This window comes from Papaver somniferum, chromosome 11 (assembly GCF_003573695.1).
Source record: "Papaver somniferum cultivar HN1 chromosome 11, ASM357369v1, whole genome shotgun sequence".
In the NCBI taxonomy this organism is placed as follows: domain Eukaryota; kingdom Viridiplantae; phylum Streptophyta; class Magnoliopsida; order Ranunculales; family Papaveraceae; genus Papaver; species Papaver somniferum.
In genome coordinates this window covers 115,803,975-115,819,874 of record NC_039368.1, presented here as the reverse complement: position 1 = coordinate 115,819,874, position 15,900 = coordinate 115,803,975, and the positions used below count along the sequence as shown (strand labels likewise).

The following is a 15,900-nucleotide window of genomic DNA, read 5'->3' as shown; positions in this document are numbered from 1 at the left end:
TCAGTAGGCTGCAGGAGCTGGACTTGGCAGGAGAAGGAAGAGCAATGCAGCAGTGGTGGTCTGATGCAGGAGCTGCAGCAGGGAAGCAATGCAGCAACAGGAGAAAGAGCTGCACAGCAACAGAGGAAAGCAGTGCAGCAGCAGCACAAGTGCTGCACAGCAGCTGCAGGACAAAAACAACAGCAACAGCAACTGCAGCAGAACAAGCAACAGCAGCTACAGCAGCAGTGCAGCAAAGGCAACAGCAGCTGCAGTTGAACAAGCCAAAAGAAACATGACAGTGAAAACAGTGCAAGTAAAGATGAACAAAAGCAACAGAAAACAACACAGGAATGAACCAAGGCCTAAGGCCAAGGGCAGGGGAGATAGGAAGGTTAACAGTGATGACATTACAAGGCCAAGGCAGTGGCTCTAGGCATACCAATGGAATGGGAGGAGAATTAGCTTGCTATGAGCACTAATTCCTCCCATTGCTCAATCATAACAATGCAATAGAGTTAAGCATACAAATGGAGTGGGAAGAAAACTAGCTTGCTCATTGTCACTAGTGAGCACTAGTTTCTCCCCACTGCTCAATCAAAACAGTGTATTGAAAACTCTAACCTAGCATACCATCACTTCCTGACAATGAATTAAACATGAAAGTGAATTAAACATGGATGACAGTGAATTAAACATGGATAACAGTGAATTAAAATAGAGGGCTAGAGAGAGTGAAAGGAAAGGGGGAAGTGTGGAGGTGATGTTTAGGGTGGTAGGGTGATGATGGTTTTCGTTGTGGTGATTGAGGTGGAGAAGGTGGTAGTGTACGGTGGAAGGGGAAGGTGATGGTGGTTCTCTGCTGTGGAGAAGTGAGGGAGGAGAGGTCGACTGTGTTTGGGGTAGGGGGCGTGTTTGGTTAGGTGGTAGGGCTCGGGTGCTAGGGTGTTAGACGGGTCCATCGAGTTCGATGTTTCGTGAGATGGGCCGCGAGATGCGAAGCTGGTAGGTGGATCGGATGGTGATTCGGAGTGAAGCTTGTAGCGACCGTCAGATTATATGATACAACAAAATCAACGATGCCAGATGGAGTTAGGTGTTGTAGTGTTAGTCGGAGATATCAAACTTTGATGCACAGCAAGGGAGCGACCGTTGGATTCAACTACCATCTAATCTGAAGGCTTGGAATTTCAGCGCTGTGGTGCTCGACAGAGACTTCAGATTTTGATGCTCTATGAAGGAGCGACCGTCGGATGCTTCTGAGAACTGATCTGATGGCTGAGAACGGAGGCGCTTTTGTGTGTAGAAAATGAGGTTGTGCGCACCATTCTTCGCGGCTTCCTTGCGTAATTTCTCCCGGCTTTTCACTACTTTTCTGCTCTTTTCGCTCCGTGACTCATCCGAACTTTATTTATTACCTAAAAATGCAAAATTAATTAATAAAAATATTTATTCTTGAAAACAATGAAAATACAGAATATGGGATAAAATGTAGAATTAATGCACAAAAGATGAGTTAAATGCCAACAAAAAGGGATAGATATATACAATATTTGGCACTCATCATAGTACCAGTTACGGTTGGTAGAATGGCAACATATAGCAACCGTAACAAATTACGGTTGGTAACTAATGAATCGGGATCAACCGTAACTAACCTACGGTTGGTAAGATAATTTGAGTTACAAGTCGTAACTCAAATACGGTTGATAACAGTGATGCAATTACAAACCGCAAAAAAAAAAATGAAACATCAAGGACAACTTACGGTTCGTAACTTAAGTAACGAGACCAACTGTAGTAATTTACGGTTGCAAAAAAATTTCGTAACTGAGCATTTTATCTCAAAATCAAGAACTTACGGTTGGTATTTGAGTTAAATGAACCGTAACATCAACCAAATCTATAGTTACGGTTCCAATTGGAGTTATTACCAACCGTAACTCACATGCAACACAGAAATTTCAATTTCAATTTTGATCCAAAACCCTAATTACAAAACTAACTTAAATCAAACACAATAAACTAAACCCTAACTAGGTCTTTTCGAAATATAGTTTTCAATCAACGATTATCAATCTTTCAAATCGCTGATTAATCGAGGACGATGAAATTTTAATTTTAATGGAGGAGGAGAAGAGAAGAGAAGATGAAAAAATCAAAAAAGTTTTTTGATTTTTCTGATTCCATTAGGTTAAAAATTGGAGAGAATAATCTAGTCAATTTACACCCCCTATAGGACACCCCCTAATCAATAAGAGGGACATTGCTATCACACTTGCGGTCCCTCTGATGGAACAATGCCGCTCCTATAACAGGGTTGATTATTATTGCACCACCTTCTATTCCACTATCTTGCCAGCCGCCTATTACTCCGTCATGAACCAGCAGTTCAGCTCTTTTTTTACCATGAAATGTTTTTAGAAAATTTCTTTAACGCACTACTTGTGTTATTACAGATCTCTTCTGTTTTCAGTTTGTATATAGGAAAACCAAGTTATTAGTAAATAATCAAAATTAAATGCTAGTTCATGTTGTTATTTGCATTCATTTTCTATTTTTCAGATCTACTAATGTTGTAATCAAATAATACTGCAAAGATTAAGATTAAGACAAGTAATGCATTTGTTTAGCTATTACAACAGGCCTAGTTTGGTTGCATTGACGGTGCTGGTGCAATATTTCTCCTGTCATTCTGTTCCATTTGTATCCTCTCCATCTCCTGCACATCATCAATTATTTTTCGATTCTTTTGGATCACATTTTCTACTAATTCACGGTCAGGCGATTGTAATGTACACGGCATTGACAGTGAAGGAGAGGCAACCGACCCTTTCAAGAATCCCTTCTCTCTTTCATTTGCATAACAAAGAACGGACTCCATGCATACTTCTTGTGCGGTTGATGGTGGAACTGGTTTGAAGTTTTGGAGTTTCGAGTATTCGTTGATAAGGTGATACATATAGTCATAGACTCTTTCCATGTTCAAAGTTCCCATCAAGTCTTGCGCTCCTTTACCTATTTCCTCCGCCTGTTCATCAACAAACATGTCAGGTATATGGAGTGGAATGCATGAAGATGCTACAATGAGATTTCAGTGCACTTATCTGGTCAACTTGCAGCTTATTACGTACCTTTGATGGGTTTGCGTTTCCCCAATCAACAGCAAATTTTATGGAGCGGCATAGATTTGAAAAAGTAACAGGCCAATAATTTTCTTTGGGCACAAGACCACGGCTAAAGAAATCTTGGAATACCGGATTTATCATCAATGGAAGCGAACCGCACGAAAGAATGTACTTCAAGCTTACCGACCATGCAAACCCCTCGGCGTAAATTTTGTACCTGTAATTGTCACTTGAACTAAGTCCACATCATCGAGCAAACAAATGCATGCATGGCCAATTGAACGTGCATACCTATGCTTGCACTGGCTTGCTAAATCGCATGTCTTGAAACCAACTTGTTTTTCCTTAATCCAGTCTTGGATAAAAACTTCAGCTCCCCATAACTTGGTATTGTTGCATTTCAATAACTCCATGCGAACGGGCGACGCAACATAAGGGTTACCTTTCCAGTATGCATGAGCAGTTTTGTTTATCCAACTCTGAGTTTGGCTTCCTTTCTTGATGTTATTGAATTCCTTGTCCCATGGTTGTATATTTGTTTCAGGCCTGCATCATATTTAATCCCCAATTAATTATTAATCAGGACAATTAGCTCTAAACAGCATGGCTGCTATACGGAGTTGCAAAATTCAGCGCCGGGTTACCAATCCAGCAGATTTAGCTGTAAAGATGGTTTGTTTTACATAGATTTGATGATTGAATCTGGCGACTGGGACTCAAAAATATGAGAGCCAAGCCCTTCCAAAATGTGACTAACGAATTGAGATCATCTTTGACTTACCATCCCCAAAATGACCAATCAGGAAAGGGTATGTCAAACTCCCAATCGGTGGTGCAGTAACGGAATAGTGGTGGTGGTGGCCACCTTCTTCCTGGTCTGTACCTCTTACGGCTGACAGAAGATCTATCCATACAATCAAACATGAGATCAACGTCCGGTATCATCCCAGGATACCTACGCAAAAGCTGCAATAAACCCCATACCGTAAACATGGCACGAGTCTGCGTACAAGCGTAGTAGAAATCCACGTAAAGTTTTCCGCCGTAAATCACTACCCGGAAAGCAGCATGGGCCTGGGCTTCCATCAAGTTTCCCACAGCTATTTTTGATTGGGCCCAGTGTTCTAGATCACGATGTATCCAACGGTAGAATGATGGACACGTGGATGAGAGTTGAGTAGTTTATGATGGTGATTGAGTGGTGTATTGCCGGGGTTGGAGCTGAACAGACAGGTGAAGTAGGAGCACTTTATCAAATTGGCAGCTTTGGTGTACTTGGTGTCATTTTTCTCGTCCAACTGTTTTGGCGGGAATCGATGCCATGGCGTTTGTCCCAAGTTGTGATCTACCACTGTTTTTGTGCCGGTTGCTATTTGAGAAACTGTATCATCTGCCTGTTCCAAAATAGCAGTGGCAGAACCAGGATGACTTCTAGATAAATTTCAAAACGTACATCTAACATTTACAGGAGAACATTTATGCTTGCTTTATTTAGGGTCCTTGACTCCTTGAGCATGGAAATGCTGAGCCCGTTTTCATTATGCCTATCCGTATCATAACGAATTTACAGCAGTTTTTCAACTCCAAACAAAAAAAAGAGAGAATAAAAAACCTTCAACTCGACCATGGATTTCAGGGACTTCACAGTTTCAAAAACCTCTTCGTCAACAGTTCTTCTGGTACTTGGTTCACAACATTTTCTCCAGTACATTTAATAAAGTTCAGTAATGAGGCCGGAATTGCAGAGTTTATCTAACCGAGCAAACAAAGAAAATTTGTTATAAATGGCGAATATCCTACTCAAAGCACATGTTGTATTTAATTCTTTGATTCTAGTTAAACGGCGAATATCCTTTTGACTTTCTTCATTTTCCTGCGACATATGGGACAAGTACCAGCTTCTTCTGCAATCCTGCAGAAACAAGTGTATCTGACTCAGTGTTCTAGATCCTTCAGACTTCATATGAACAGCCAAAAGAAATACATGAGTGTAGGAAAATGGATAAAGGCATTAGCAAAGTCACCTTGTTCCGCAGGTAAAACAGGTCGCACAATGTCCGCAGGGGAGGAAAAAGCAGTCTCGCGGAGCATCAAAGCAAACGACACATAGTCGATGCGAGCTGCTGTTTTCTCCGTCTTTTGATGAGTTTCCTACTAGGGAACCAACAATTTTAGAGTCTTCAAGATCCTCTCCGTCATTAGAGCCAGAACAGTAAGAGGAACCCCAACTAGAGAGATCATCATCTTTGTTTACAAGTAACGGGGTTCTGTCGTGTCCAAGGTTAGTTCTTTGTTGATAATTGTCGTATCCAAGGTTATTTCTTTGTTGGTAACCCGTTCCATCAACAGCGGATTGGCACTTGACACACATCTTGAAGACCACTAACACGAGTACGGTCATTATGCCTACAAAGTGCAAATCAACCGAGTAAGAAAGAGAAATGAGGAAATTGCAAGGGTTTGATAATATGATTCCGAGGAGGAGATAAGGACCTGAGCCAAGAATGTAAGACAGCCATCTTTCGCCATATGAAAGTTTGACATACCAGTCATCGCCTTGTGGATCCTGAAGGGAACCACACCAAGTTCTAATGCATCAATAAGTAGAGTGATTTTCGAGGATGCTTACCTTCAAACTTTAAAAAACAAAAATACACAACGGCAATCACCTGTTTCAGACTAGAAGAGGTTAAGACAGCAACATCTGTTCGTAGAAATGAGACATATGACACACAAGGACCTTTGGCCAGGGAACATTTGAAATACGCCTCGGTGGTATTATACAGTTTAGCCTTTATATTGAGGTTCAAGTGCACCTGTTCAATACAGATTTTGGTACGAGTACAATCATGAAAAGTGGAGAATATTTTTTCATTTGTCTCATAGGGAAAAACTGATAATGTATTTTCATTACCTCAACCTCCATAGGATCTATGTTTCCTACTGCAACATAATAATCAGAAGACGAGGAAAGTTTCTTTTGGATGACACCAGTCCCTGCAGAAAAGATGTTAACTCCAGTAAAGCTTTCGGAGATTTAAATATCAAAAATCTAGGCTTTCAAATTTCAACCCTTACCCTGAATGATGTTCCATGATAATGTGATATTAGGATATGAAGGGTCCTGTGTCCATTCAATAAAATTTTCTTTTCCTGCAAATTCACATATGGGGAAATTCAAGACTTCAATTAGAGTGGTCCAACTGGCTTCAAGACTAGCACTTTTTATTTTTGAAGAGCAACATTACGACTTCACAAGAAATCTGAGCACAAGAACAGAATCATCTACTAAACGTGCACTAGATAGGAAAGAAAAGGCTTCTCTGAGCACTGATACATCAGAACTTTTTACCTTACCTTCAGCAATCACAAGGAATAAAACGGAATCCTGAGATTGCACACTGTAAGAAATGTTTATCTCAGACCCTTTGTTTAGAAAAAATATCCACTCCTGCAACGGAAAAACGAGAGTTAATGGTCAAACATTGATTTCTTTTATTAGAATATAACTAAACCTCAATAGTAGAGCTCCTCAAAAAATTTAAAAGAAGGTGAAGACAAAGCAGAATCCTGAGTTGACCGAACAGAACAAATGCAAACTAGTTGTTTCAAGGGAACTAAGATAAATGTGGGGATGTAAGCTTTACCGCATGTGTAAATGCTGGTAAAGACTCATTATAAGTTTCAGACCATGTCGTCTCTACATCTAGTGGCGGAGGGTGGTGAAAACTGTACAGCATAAGTCCATCTGCCGGCCCTGCTAATTCTTGAACCTTGTAATAATGGAAACGAAGAAAATCCGTCAGCATCACCCCAAATGAGCATAATTTTAACAATTAAATTGTTTTCCTAACATAATGAGAGAAGAAAAAACCTTGATGTCACTTATGAAGAATGAGTTCATCTGTATGAGGCGGGAGCAATTAGGACCTACTCGCAAGTTAAGAGGTCCATAGAAACCTAGAATCACAGTCATGGATGCTGGTAATGAAGAAGAATATCAACTACTGTGCTTTTACAACACCATAAGTATACAGAAAAGCAAAACAGCAATTTCGTAACGGAACAAAATCCAAGGTAGATAGTGTAAAGAGACGAACCGAAGAACCAAAATGTGAAAAGCATCCCAAGGCATGACCAAGAATCATCATTCGATGGATCGTTAAGATAACGAACGATTGATACACGAGAGGAGGTCGTCTGAAGTAGCTCTTGTTCTTGTTCATGCTGGTTATCTTCTTCTTCTTCTTGTACTCGGGAAGATGCTGCTGAACTTGATGAAGTAGTAACTTCTGGAACTTCATTTATGGAACCGCTGGAAGACGCAGAAGAGACAGGTAAATGGTGATGATTTTGTTCTTCATCCATCTTAATTAATATTTGCAAGAAATCAAGCTCTGGAAGGCATAAATGACTAATTCACCATCCAAAGATCAACCTAACAAATTAATGGAGAATTAGATGGAGGACATAAGCCAGAGTTGTGTTAGGTTTGGTAAAGCGTTAACTCTTCTCACCAAGTAGTCCACACTCCACACGCTCTAATTTCTCTATGTTTCTCGTCTGGAATGGTAGCTAGGTAAATTCGTTATAGCGACAGTTGGCTTGTTTTCATGTTATAAAACCCAAATTTAGAACGGTGGACGACAACTTTGGCATTACAGATTTTCTTTAGAATCACATCTACTCTCTTGCCTCCGCTAGCTAGCATTTGTTTGATTATTTTTTTCAATTCAGCCGAACTGACTCGGTTCGAATCTGACTGAAAGGCATCAGGAGAAAAAAACGCGTCACTGCCATTTGGTCAGAGAGTTGGAGCTCAAGAACAGGCAACCAAGGAACTCACATTCTCGCACGCCCAGCCATCAGTAGACTTCAGTTGGTTTCCAAATCTGTCATCACATTTGTTTAGAATATTTCTCATCATCACCCTAAACACCAAAATCAGTCCCCAGAGATTTCCAAGCTTAAAACTCAATCCAACTCTGTCAGAACAAAGGGGTTGGTTCTCTTAACTAGACTTGGAAGTTCACTCTCAATTTTTTTTCAAATTTCACATACTGTACCAAAACTAAACAATTCTGTTTTATATCTTGAAATTTGAACTCGCTCCATCACACTTCCAAAACTTACAAGACATTTTATCATGCAAAATAGAATTTCACAAAACTACCTTGCACATTTGCAGAAAGAACATGACTGTGTTCTGCAACAATAGAGTTCATATAACAATAACAAGCACTCCTTAAGACTTCATCATAATCCAAAACTAAATTAGCCATTTCAGACAAACATTCAAACACTATTTACAACTTTCTGCAACACTATTTACAACTTTCTGCAAATGTAAAAACATAGTCAGAAATCAATATCCAGTGACTGCATCATATATTACCTTCACAATTTATTAGGTCCTCACACTGTGTATTAGTAACATAAAGCAAGTACTACTCCTTTTATTAGGTCCTTGCACTGCATATCAGTAACATAAACAAAGTACTATACTTTCTTTTTTGTCATAATGGAAACAAATAAAAAAAGGTTCTAGCACTGTGTCAAGAGCCACCTGCAATAACAACGCATACAATCTATAGAACAACAATAAGGTATATCACATCCACCCACCCGCAACATAAAGCTTGGTGTGCTGACAACCCTCAATCACAAGCAAACAAAGTGCAACTTGTGTTAAAAAGATCTCACGGAAGTAAAAAAAAATGTGCAAGGAAGCCGGGTAGTAATTATTAAAAGTATAACTGAATCCAACATAAAACAAGAAAAGATCTTTTAGTTCAACAAAGTTTCATACCCAGCTAGACATGCTAGAAAGAGATTTAAGTTCATAACACTACTACATATTTTGGGAGAAAAGTTGCCATAAAAACATAGGTTCGAAAGAAAAAAAAATGATCTCCAATTCAGATGCTTAGATTCTGTTTTTTAATAAGAAAACAGTAACACTTTGTAGAAAAACAAGGTTTGCCTTGACATGAGCTCTTGGAACTTCAGAAGAATCACCATTCCATAATAAAATATTTTTGAAGCACCTAAGAGGAATCTGCAAAATTGAATGAGTAAAATATAAAGCACAATTTCAAAAGGGAAAATGAAAAAGCGAGATCTTTTCCAAGTTAAATTCATCCATGCAATGAAAAACAAGTAAACTTGAACCCAGGTTTGAAGTTTAATTTTGTAAGGGTTCCGATATTTTTATACTCCTTGTGCAACCACAGCATCATTTAATCAGAACAACAAAAATATCAATTTAACTACACATAAATTCATATGATAAACATTTTTCTACTCTGAGTCAAAACCCGTGAACTGGAATGACAAATATTTTATCAGAACAGCATATGTATATTACGCTCTCATTCATCATTTTACATGAACAAGTCAGTAAAATGAGAAGGAACAGACAAATACATTCCATTCTTTCTCAAACCACCAATACTCTGAAAGGTTTAATAGTGAATAAATGGTACTTCTAGTTTCACCGTATCAATTGGCTGATACTGATTAAACATTACTAAATTCAAAAATCCCTACTAAATAACCCTTGGTCTTAAATTACTTAATGACAAAACAAGACCTATACATATATAGTACAACAACTCTACTGATGGTAAAAAGGTTATTTTCTCTAAATGAGTAACTAAAAATCTGAGAATACAACAAACTAAATGCTCGTTCAGGCAGAAGATGTCAAATCACAATCAGCACATACCATTAAATACTGAGTTAATCTATATACCTGAACCTTATCTAGTGTCCCATATAAGGTGGAATACCGCCCATGTGCCCACCACCCTGTTGAGACCTCCCAGCATTGGGCTGACCCATTTGGGGGTTTTGGTATCCTCCCTGCATGCCAGGCTGAGTTCCATAACCAGCCATGGCATTAGATCCAAGTGCACTTGGCTGATTCCCATATCCACCCTGCATTTGCACAGATGGGTTAACAGGTGCCCCCATTCCAAGTAAATTCGCTGCCATCCCCAATCCAGCAGCACCACCCCCTGATGCCAGTAAAGCCGTTAAAGCCTGCCCTAACACTGGATTCAAACCTTGTGCATGCCCTGGATTATAAGCTTGTGCCGTCAAATGACCTCCAGCCGGTACTGCAGCAGGCATATGACTCCCTGCACCGCCAGAATACTTATGGTGGTCATTCCGTGGGTAATGTGATCCTCGCCCAGTGCGCCCATGGCCACCACCTTGTGGATTCGATTGATGTGGCGTGAAGTACGACTTGTTTGGCTTAGGACCATCGACTGCCTTCTGACAATGCAAAACAGTCCCATCAAATGTCTTATGTGGTTCTTCCAAAGCCTTCTTTGCACTCTCAGTTGATCTATAAACAAAAAGTGCAAACCCTTTAGGCTTTCCAGTCTGTTTGTCTAACCCTAATGGACCCTCTTCAATCTCACCAAATCTCGAAAAGAAAGCCAATAGTTTCTGTGGGTCAACCTCTGCACCAACATTGCTAACATAAATCTTCCTAGCTGTATATTCAGAAACCGGTGGAGCAGCAACCGCAGCAGCTGGAGCTGGTGCTGGTCCAGCAGAAGCCAACTGACAAGCAGTCATTCGATTACCAATCTTCTTCTGTGGTTCTTTCAATGCCTTCTTGGCACTACTCCTCCTCTTAAACAAAATAAACGCATACCCCTTTGATTTCCCAGATACCTTATCACAGACAGCTTTGCAATCTTCAATCTCACCGTACTTTTTAAACACACTAATTAAAGTTTCAGCAGTTGTATCCCAACCAAGTCCATGAACAAATATCTTACGATGAACCGGATCAACATCAGCAAGTTTACGAATCGATTCAAGAACATCAGGATGTTTCTCCGCTGCTTCTTTTAATAGATCTGAGAGTTGTGTTTTCGTAAACGGCTCTATAAGATTCTCAAACACTTCTTCTTCATCATCAACAACATTATCCTCTTCGTTTTCTCCGTTTCCATCGCCGTTCGATGATGTTCCGACACCCGATTGGACTGTATTCGAGTTATTCTCATCTTTTAGGGTTTCCTCTTCCTCTTCACCACCTCCTTCTTCTTCATCATCTTCTTCTACCTCCTCCTCTTCTTCGTCTACCTCTTCTTCCTCTTCTTCAGCTACCGCTTCTTCTTCAATTTCTTCTTCAGGATTGTATTCGAGTTGTTCTTCTTCTTCTTCCTCTTGCTGTTGTGGTGGTGGTTCTTCTTTTTTGGCTTCTTTAGAAGGTTTTGGTGCAGAGGTTGAAGGGAGCTTTCTCTTCTTAGCCATGGCAGTAATTTGAGTGAATGGAGAGTGAAGATTGGAGGGAGAGTCAGAAAATTTTCAGTTTAGGGTTTAGACCGAGAAAGGGGAAAGAAATAGTTTCGAGATAAAAAGATGAGGAAAGGTGTGTACGATTATTTTCTTTGACCAAAATATCCTTTTAAGAGCTAGCTCATGGTGAAGTCAGCTATTCAGGGGCCAGAAAGCAACCACTACCGTTAATTAGTTATTCCTGGGTCCTCGACCGCTAGGGCCTAATGATTCCTGTGAATAACGTTCCCACCGGGAACGGCAAACCCACACATATGCCATACCATGTGGCTCTGCAAACTAGCCATTTCACTGTAATTACAAGAGTGTATTGAATCACGAACATTACGGAAAATTAAGATTCCTAAAATTTCTATGGTATTTAGATCAAATTTACTTGGTTCTTTAAATTTTTGAGGTATTCAATATTATGGATATTAGATTCCATAAAAATCGGACATATTCATAAAGAACACGCGATAGGGAGATATGAAAATTAATTGGGGGATATGAATTATTTTTCCCAACCAATTATGTATGCTAAGAGGTGTTTTGGGGGTCAAAATGCTAAAATACCCTTAGATTAATTAAAAAACAATATGAAAAGATCGTTATACCCTTTCCCCTAACACTTAAAATCAAAAACCAAATCATTTTATCCCCCATTTCATTCACTTGTTCCGGCACAGTCGTAGGTTAGGTTTTTGATTTTTCTTCTTCATCGTTCTTCATCGATGATTAATCGTTAAATCAAAACAAAAATCGTCGATTAACCCAACCGAATCAATAAGAATGCCTCCACGAAAGAAATCAGATGCCCAATGGAAATCAAAATCGATTACAGAAATTAGAGAAAAAGCTTGCTTTGATTGCTGAAGAACAAGAGGCTTCGGACTACACAAATACATGGCTTCTGTGAGAAGGTAAGTCATGTAAAACTGATTAATTAGTGTTTCAATCGATTTGTAGCTATGGGTTTATGTCAAAATCACGAAACCCTAACTGAAACAGTTGAGTTTCAGAAATTCTGGCATTCAAATTAGCTTGAATACCACACCGGAAACCCGTCTCTGCGTTTGTTCTAGGATGAAGACCACACCGGCTTCACCTCCCGGCATTTAATTTAGGTTGAAGACCACGCTGGAATTTAGTTTCTGCATTTTATTTAGGATGTACCGGCGTGGTCCGGAGAATTTCGATTACGCCGGTAGTGAACTGCTAACACACAGACAACCCTAGGATTTTGTTGGTGTTCCCGGCATACACTTTAGGTTAGTTTCCACGCCGGTACTATGGTTTTGGTATCCAGAAACTTCAGAATAGTTTCCGGCATGAGGTTTTATTTTTCGACCATGCCGGCACTATACCCCGACATAAGTTTGTATTTTACCTATACGCCGGTACTAGTATTTGTTATCCAGGAATTTCCTAAAACCTACCGGCATCCCCGAAATATATTTTTTAATGCCGGTATTTAGTTCTACCATGCTCGAAACTTCTTTTTGGTTTGCCGGTAGTAATGATTCTATGTCGTAATATGGTGTTTGTATGCCGTAATGATGATTTTATGCCGTAATTTGGTGTATTTATGCCGGTAGTAGAAATGAAAGTTAGTTATCTCATATCTATTTGGTGCTTCTTTTGAAAAATATCTAAATCAAAGCAAGCTAAAGCAAAGGAGGATAACAAAGGAAAATCTAAAGATGATGTCTCTAAGAAAAGAAGAAAGGATGGTCTTGATACTCCTCAGTCTCTGCCTCCGCGAGGGAAAAACAAAAAGCGTTTGGGCGCCGATACAAGAGGGGAAATTTGGGAAAGTGGTCGTGATTATAGTTACCTCGTAATCCGTGAGTCTACCGGAGCTATCAAGGAGGAAGATGAGCAAGATGAAAAGAAGCTCAGGATTAAAATAATGAGATTGATCCAACTCAAATAGCAAGCCAAAACCAAGGAGTAGTGGAACAAGGTGGTCCAAGTCAACAACCCACATAAGGCAAGGGGAAAGGCAAAGGCAGAGTAAAAGTTAAACATTTGCACCTTCCTCATGTTGATGACATGATACTCCACCTTGATCGTGGAAGAATTTGGGGCGCAGCTTCTTTTAAGCCGGGGTATCTATTTGGCTACAAGGACTCGTGGGCTCGTACTATATATCAGATCTATGTAAGAATTTTTATTCGTGCATATGTATTTTTTTGTATTTATGGAAAATCTCTTAATCGTAATATCTTCTAATTGTAGGATCATACGAAGGTTGTGCGTGTTTGCCGAAACCAAGCCGCGGCTCATTGGGATTTGTCTAATGAGCATGAAGAGGTCCAAGCAACAATAAAGGATTCTGGTATATATCCTTTGGTTGGAAATTATGGATACACCCATTGCATTTCATACATCGAAAAAAAAAATGAGCTCCAACACATATCTCTGATGGCAAATCAATCACCAACTACCGATTTCATCATCGCTAAGAAGAACAAATTATTCACTCCGATAGTAAATCAATCATCATCCACCACCAACTCAATTCCCATGATTCTAGAAAAACATAAAAGGAAAGAGCAAACCACCAAGTCACTTGCCGCAATGGAAGAAGAGATACTTAGAAGGAAAAGATTAGAAGAAGAGGCAACAATAGAAGAGAAATTTCGCAAAGAAACTAAAGAGATATACGAACGTGTGAAACAAGCGAAGATAGAAGCGGATGTTGAGGAAGAAACCCAATGAATTAAAAATTACTTCATAGTATCGGATTTGTCGGAAGATCATCGCCCTTCAAACCTTTTTTGGGGTCTTGTTACAGATGGTCCTTTTATGCCGAAGTTTGAGGACGGTAAGTGGAAGAAACGCAAAATGGATTACAGGAATGGGTTTGTATCGAATCGGACAATTGCCCTCATAAAATTATGTCGCAAATACACGAGTTTCTCGCAAAACACATAGGGAATAGGTTTCAAGATCAGGACGCATACACCAAGTGGAGAAAAGAGCCTTTTAGGCATTTCGAAGCTGCTTTGTTTGTTGAATCTCGTGACAAGAAATGATGTTAGTTCCAATTAGCTTAAGACATTTCATTTCATGTGGAATGTTGTTTATGTGTTTAATGTTTTTAAGTTTATTTCCTTATTATTAATATGAAGTCCAATTTGGGTCAGTTTGCTTGCTAAAACCTTTTGGTGGTGCGTTAATAATGAATCAAGAATCACTACCGGCATATATTTTTATTAAAAATTCCACGCCGGTACTGTACACATATATTCAGTTCGATTCGTCAGACTACCAGCATAGAAAATGAAAATGGACTACGCCGGAATTATCCCCAATTGTAACTGTCATTAATTGAAAACGTTTTTTTTTTAAAAACGTCTAACTCCTTATTCTTCTCCATTGTAATTGTCGCACCCATTATCCCCCATTGAAACCGTTACAAACTCCCCCATTATTACATAAGTTGACGGTTATAGAATGGAAATCACTAAACTCCCCCATTATTTCTTTGTTCTCACTTAACACTTCCAAAACCAGTAAACTCCATTATTTGGTTTCATACTCGGAACCAAATTCATTCAACTCTTCAAACCCAAAGAAGAATGGGTCTTCCAAAACCTCCTGAAAAACCAAATCCTAATCCATGTGGTAAATCGAAATCAGAAGCATCTATTGAACAAGATGCTGATGAGGAAATACCAATAGCAGAGATTATGAGGTAAGTGATATCTATGTTTATTGAAAGTTTCCTAGGGTTTGTCTCATAATATAAAAAACACAAATTGAAACTTCCATGATTATTGTTTGTACTAGGAAATTTGAATTTGCAATTTAGTGAACTTGAAATTGAATTTTAGTGAATTGAAAAGTCCAGTTTAGTTTCGGCCTACAATTAAATTTGAATACAATGCCGTTTTATATGTCATGTATCCCCAATTTATTGCCTGCAAGTTATTAGGATACCGACATGGAAATTCTACATATTTCAATGTCGGTACACGTGTCGGTAGTGTCGTAATGTTCACTGTCCATGCCGGTTTTTATTACCTTATGTTGTTCAATATCTGTAGACATTTCCCATATAACCGGCATAACATCTTATTGACATATAATGCCGGTATGTTATATCGACATGAACCCCTTTTAAACTACAATGCTGGAAATTATGCCGGCAGTATCGTTATGTTCACGTTCTATGCCGGTTTTGATTTCCTTGTTTTGTTAAATCTGAATTTGTACATAGGTCCATAGCTGCAAAAAACAAGAAAGGAAAGGGAAAAGCTGTTGATGAAGGAAAACCTAAGTCTTCTCGGCCTCGACGTAGTCGAGATGATCCGGAACGTGGTAAGGTCATGATTAGGGAGATTCCCCCGACGGGAGACACAAACAACGATGATGATGCAGAGTGGGAGATATTTGTACCTTCTGATCCATCCCGAGCAGATGGATCATCCTCACATGGCTTAGGACAACCTGAAGTTCAAGCCGGTGAGAAAAAGGAAAAGGA

At 39.3% G+C, this 15,900-nt stretch overlaps 2 protein-coding genes and 1 pseudogene across 3 annotated transcripts; all 3 read right to left on the bottom strand.

Moving 5' to 3' along the window:
- Nucleotides 1–2,626: 2,626 nt before the first annotated feature.
- On the bottom strand, nucleotides 2,627–4,818 carry LOC113324975 (annotated as a pseudogene).
- On the bottom strand, nucleotides 4,569–8,253 carry LOC113323371. Of its 2 annotated transcripts, none has more exons than XM_026571659.1 (10): nucleotides 7,208–8,253; nucleotides 6,982–7,088; nucleotides 6,755–6,880; nucleotides 6,465–6,558; nucleotides 6,186–6,260; nucleotides 6,022–6,104; nucleotides 5,777–5,923; nucleotides 5,601–5,673; nucleotides 5,132–5,513; nucleotides 4,569–5,019 (listed from the first exon to the last, which is right to left on the bottom strand). In XM_026571659.1, the coding sequence occupies exons 1-10, from the start codon at nucleotides 7,473–7,475 to the stop codon at nucleotides 4,944–4,946; spliced, it is 1,431 nt and encodes a 476-aa protein (XP_026427444.1). In that variant the 5' UTR covers nucleotides 7,476–8,253; the 3' UTR covers nucleotides 4,569–4,943. The 2 variants fall into 2 exon arrangements, with proteins under 2 accessions (XP_026427444.1, XP_026427445.1); XM_026571660.1 differs by having other exon boundaries at nucleotides 6,982–7,067.
- Nucleotides 8,254–8,827: 574 nt separating this feature from the next.
- LOC113323370 (UBP1-associated protein 2A-like) lies at nucleotides 8,828–11,509 on the bottom strand. Its single transcript, XM_026571658.1, has 2 exons — nucleotides 9,862–11,509; nucleotides 8,828–9,165 (listed from the first exon to the last, which is right to left on the bottom strand). The coding sequence occupies exon 1, from the start codon at nucleotides 11,382–11,384 to the stop codon at nucleotides 9,873–9,875; it is 1,512 nt and encodes a 503-aa protein (XP_026427443.1). The 5' UTR covers nucleotides 11,385–11,509; the 3' UTR covers nucleotides 8,828–9,165; nucleotides 9,862–9,872.
- Between the last annotated feature and the right edge of the window lie 4,391 nt (nucleotides 11,510–15,900).

Bases quoted from the DNA above. Each gene is read 5' to 3' on its own strand.
- LOC113323371 (XM_026571659.1), bottom strand. From the start codon at position 7,475: ATGGATGAAGAACAAAATCATCACCATTTACCTGTCTCTTCTGCGTCT. The intron at 7,089-7,207 runs GTTCGTCTCTTT...CTTCATTACCAG, and splicing joins TTTCACATTTTGGTTCTTCG to CATCCATGACTGTGATTCTA. The intron at 6,881-6,981 runs GTTTTTTCTTCT...CATTATTACAAG, and splicing joins TCTTCATAAGTGACATCAAG to GTTCAAGAATTAGCAGGGCC.
- LOC113323370 (XM_026571658.1), bottom strand. From the start codon at position 11,384: ATGGCTAAGAAGAGAAAGCTCCCTTCAACCTCTGCACCAAAACCTTCT.